Below are 4,822 nucleotides of genomic sequence, written 5' to 3'. Positions count from 1 at the left end.
AAAAAAAAAAAAAAAAAAGAAATTTTGAAAAACTGTCAAGAGAAGACCCATCAGAAATGGAGATCACATGGAAATCACAGCATATCAGAGCTAGAAGGGATCTTAGAGACTATAAAACTGACTCTCAGAGAGCACATAGATTTGCCCAAGGGGAGGATAATTAATTTCCGTGTAGCTCTTTCTGCTACTGAACTCCAGCTGCCTTCAAGCATGTCAACTAAAAGTTAGTGCCTGCCCCCTTCCACTTTTCCAATCTCACCTTTGCCTGTTAGAAGAGATCCAGTCTGAAACGTGGATATGGGGATTAGGTGACAGCTTGAGGAGGCAGAGCTGTTTCTGTGGGGAGCGGCAATGATTCTCAGGTTCTTCAGAGTATGCTTGACCTTTGGCCTTCTCTCCAAATATACAAGGTTGACTTTTACTTTGCTGACAGAGCCAAGGCACTGCAGGGTAGCTACAGTCCGATTTTGGATGAATGTTGGCCTTTTGGTTTCTGTGTGAGTTTCTGGAAGGAGAAGAATCAGACAGAAAAATGAAGCTGGTTTTGTTTTTTGTTTGGTTGGCTTTTTGAGATGGGGCCTCACTCTGTCACCCAAGCTGGAGTGCAGTGGTGTGACCATGGCTGACTCCAGCCTCAAACTCCCTCAATCTCCAGGTAATCCTCCCACTTCAGCCTCTTGAGTAGCTGGGACTACAGGTTTATCCCATTGTACTTGGCTAATTTTTTAATTTTTTAAAAAGACAGGGTCTTGCTATGTTGCCCAGGCTGGTCTCGAACTCCTGGGCTCAAGCAATCCTCCCACCTTGGCCTCCCAAAGTGCTGGGATTACACACGTGAGCCAGGGCACCTGACCTTGAAGCTTTTGCTCTTGTTGCCCAGGCTGGAGTGCAGTGGCACTATTTCAGCTAACTGCAACCTCTGCTTCCCACGTTCAAGCGATTCTCCTGCCTCAGCCCCTCCCAAATAGCTAGGGTTACAGGCTTGTGCCACTACCCCAGCAAATTTTTCTATTTTTAATAGAGATGGGGTTTCACCATACTGGTCAGGCTAGTCTCAAACTCCTGACCTCAAGTGATCCACCTGCCTCAGCCTCCCAAAGTGCTGGGATTATAGGCATGAGCCACTGTGCCCAGCTGAAGCTGGTTCTTAATCTGAACAGTGCCAAGCTAACCCACTTCCATTCATGACTCCTGTTAAACTCCACTGATGTACTTTCTCCTCCTTTTAATTAACTTCTTCAGTGTATGTTCTTTTTTTTTTTTTTTTTTAAGATGGGGTTTCACCATGNTGGCCAGGCTGGTCTTGAACTCCTGACCTCAGGTGATCCACCCACCTCAGCCTCCCAAAGTGCTAGGATTACAGGCGTGAGCCACCGCACCCGTCCTCAGTGTATATTCATAGTACTAATATGCAAGTCCTGCCTTTCTTCCTGCCATGGTTCCCATGAAGCTTGGTGACAGCAGTAAATTTAGCACAGAGAAATGCTCATAGATTTTCTTTAATACAGAGAGGGGTAGGTGCTGCCTCCTTTTCTTCATCTCCATCCGTTTGAGTAATATAGGCATGTCTTAGGTAATAACAGTTAATTTAAAGATTGGTTTCCAAAAAACCTCTTGGGAGGATACATATCCTTAAAATAGGATATTTGAGATATGGGCTAGGGAGCGGGAAGACGAGAAATCCTTCAAAGGTAAAAATGTTTTGGAATGGCAATATCATTTTCCCAAAAGGACCCATTCCCTACCTTGCATTTGCAATTCTTTGATGCTTCTCACGTCCTTTGGGAAGAGCCCAGGCAGCTGTTCCACTTGGCAACTGCTATCTCTGAGGCCTGGGGGAGAGCATCGGGGGAGGAGGGGAACCGGGGGAGGGTTGGGGAAAGTCAGAATTTACTGGTACTTACTTTTTAGAATTCTGGGCAATGGAGGAGACGATATGAAAGAATGCAGTTCCTGCTCATAAAACTTGCAACTTGGGAGATTAAATATTCTCTAAAAAGACTTTATTTATTTATTTTTTATAGAGACGGGGTTTCACTGTGTTAGGCAGAATAGTCTCGATCTCCTGACCTCGTGATCTGCCCGCCTCAGCCTCCCAAAGTGCTGGGATTACAGGCGTGAGCCACCAAGCCCGGTCTATTTATTTATTGTTGAGATGGAGCCTCGCTCTGTAGCCCAGGCTAGAGTGCAGTGGTGTGATCTAGGCTCACTGCAACCTCCACCTCCTGGATCCTGGTTCAAACAATTCTCTTACCTCAGCCTCCCAAGTAGCTGAGATTACAGGCACGAGCCACCATGCCCAGCTAATTTTTGTATTTTTTAGTAGAGACGGGGTTTCACCATGTTGGCCAGTCTGGTCTTGAACTCCTGACCTTGTGATCCACCTGCCTCAGTCTCCCAAGGTGCTGGGATTACAGGCGTGAGCCACCGCACCCGGCTATTTATTTATTTTTTGAGACAGAGTCTCGCTCTGTCACCCAGGCTGGAGTGTAGTGATGCAATCTTTGCTCATTGCAACCTCTTCCTCCTGGGTTCAAGCGATTCTCCTGCCTCAGCCTCCTGAGTAGCCGGGATTATGGGCATGCACCATCACGCCCAACTAATTTTTGTATTGTTAGTAGAGATGGGGTTTCACCATGTTGGCCAGGCTGGTCTCAAACTCCTGACAGGTGATCCACCCACCTCAGCCTCCCAAAGTGCTAGGATTACAGGCGTAAGCCACCATGCCTGGTCCTCAAAAAAGTCTTTAGAATACATAGTCAAATACAAAGTAGTTGTTGACCTAGTATAAAGAGCACCGAGTACCAGCCGAGCACGGTGGCTCACACCTGTAATCCCAGCATTTTGGGAGGCCGAGGCAGTTGGATCATTAGGTCAGGAGTTCAAGATGGTGAAACCCCGTTTCTACTAAAAACTACAAAAATTAGCCCGGCTTGGTAGCCAGTGGCAGGCACCTGTAATCCCATCTACTTGGGAGGCTGAGACAGAAGGTTTGCGTGAACCCGGGAGGTGGAGGTTGCAGTGAGCAGAGATAGTGCCATTGCACTCCAACACGGGTGACCATGTGAGACTCTGTTTAAAAAAAAAAAAAAATACTGAGTACCAATCTATTACCCTTAGGAGAAAGAAAGGTGAAATAGAGTTAAGAAAACTTAGTAAGTTAATAAAAGACTAACCAACCCACTCCCTTAAATACCACTTATTTTCTCTTCTCCCTCTTATTCTATCTGCTTTCTTGTATTAAATAAAACTTTTGGAGATTTATATTGTCTGACCTTGGACAAGGATTCTCTATAGGTTTCCACAGAAGCATAGGTCTTAGTTATTTATGCTTTTTGTCACATAATTCACAGGGTTGTGACATTTTTATAATTTGTTAAATTTGTTATTGCTGCACCCTATGCCACTGGCCTTAATTCTAATTAGCTAATTTTATTTATTTTTTTAATTTTTTTAGACAGGTCTCACTGTGTTACCTAGGCTGGAGTGCAGAGTGGTATGATCTCAGCTCACTGCAACCTCCACCTCCCAGGTTCAAGTGATTCTTGTGCCTCAGCCACCTGAATAGCAAGGATTACAGGTACATGCCACCAGGCCTGGCTAATTTTTGTATTTTTAGTAGAGATGCGGTTTCGCCATGTTGGCAAGGCTGGTCTCGAACTCCTGGCCTCAAGTGATCCACCAGTCTCGGGATTACAGGCATGAGCCTTGTATTATCAAAATCCAGCCTTGATTAGCTAATTTTAGAGATGAAATGTTTATGAAACTTTGAAAAATCATATTTTAAATAAGCAGTTACCAAAGAGCAGCAAATGGTGACATTCCACCCCCATATCACCCTTTCCTTCAGCTCTCTCCACCCAAGAACATCATCATCTAGCTATTTACATGTACCACCTTAAAAAAAAAAGGTCAATATCTTATGAACAGTTATGAATTTGGGAATCTTAGGTGATAACAATACTGTAACTCTAAAGAAAGCCATCCAACAGTGAAAAGACTTTTAATTACATGAACAAGACATAAGAATGCATCACATTCTCTGCAGAGCTCTCATCTTGAAACAGATAGCTATCTCTCTAGAATGAATAAGTTGTAGTCCTTCTTAGAGGAGAGTGGATATGTGGGATTACCTCTGGAAAGTATTGCTTGCTGGATATTAGCTAATCTCTATCTGGTGGAAGAGACCCCTAAACCCTTTCTAGCCTTCTCTCTGTATTCTCCAGGAGATTAGGTCAGAGAATTACTTACCTTTCTTGTTGGCATCATAGTATGCAATGATTAGGCTGAAGACCAAGATGGTATCCATGTTAGTTTGAGCACATGCTCATTGCAGACAGACCACTGCTAATCTGTCACCGCCCCTGATAGTCCTGACTCTAGTTGCTTTCACCACAATTGGAACGAAGTTTGACCCTGACAGACTCTGATTTCACCCTAATTGTTTTGCCCTATTTCCTGAAGACCCAGGAATAGAGTTGATTGGAGAAAGGGCTAATTCTGCTTATTAATGATTTACTCAGAGGTCTTCTTTTGACTTCGCTGCTGGTGCTGATATAGAGAACTGGATTACCTAGAGGTTTCTCGAGCAGAAAGGGCATAAACGCCCATTGATATGCTTTACAAACAAATACTTGCAAATAGACACGTAGACATTTACATGCACGCTCACTGACACAGCCACATAGATTTATATACTTTCACGAAAAGATGTGCAGATTTCTAGTAAGGAATATAATTTCTAAAGCCGGGCGCGGTGGCTCACGCCTATAATCCCAGCATTTTGGGAGGCCGAGGCGGGTGGATCACGAGGTCAAGAGAT

The 4,822-nt window shown here is 44.2% G+C and overlaps 2 protein-coding genes across 7 annotated transcripts in view; one reads left to right on the top strand and one right to left on the bottom strand.

The window, feature by feature from the left end:
- CUNH17orf78 (chromosome unknown C17orf78 homolog) overlaps positions 1–4,426 on the bottom strand; it is a 21,967-nt gene extending 17,541 nt beyond the window's left edge. Inside the window, exons 1-3 of the mRNA XM_037742498.1 lie at positions 4,252–4,426; positions 1,746–1,832; positions 260–505 (exon numbers count right to left, since the gene is read on the bottom strand). Of these exons, the coding sequence (XP_037598426.1) occupies positions 260–505; positions 1,746–1,832; positions 4,252–4,309 (391 nt within the window). The 5' untranslated portion in view covers positions 4,310–4,426. The remainder of the gene's footprint in view (positions 1–259; positions 506–1,745; positions 1,833–4,251) is intronic.
- ACACA (acetyl-CoA carboxylase alpha) overlaps positions 1–4,822 on the top strand; it is a 324,534-nt gene that overhangs the window by 36,382 nt on the left and 283,330 nt on the right. The window lies entirely within an intron of this gene.

This window comes from Cebus imitator, unplaced genomic scaffold (genome assembly GCF_001604975.1).
Source record: "Cebus imitator isolate Cc_AM_T3 unplaced genomic scaffold, Cebus_imitator-1.0 Scaffold121, whole genome shotgun sequence".
Taxonomy (NCBI): Eukaryota; Metazoa; Chordata; class Mammalia; order Primates; family Cebidae; genus Cebus; species Cebus imitator.
The sequence above is the reverse complement of the archived record's forward strand: the minus strand, read 5'-3'. Positions and strand labels throughout refer to the sequence as shown.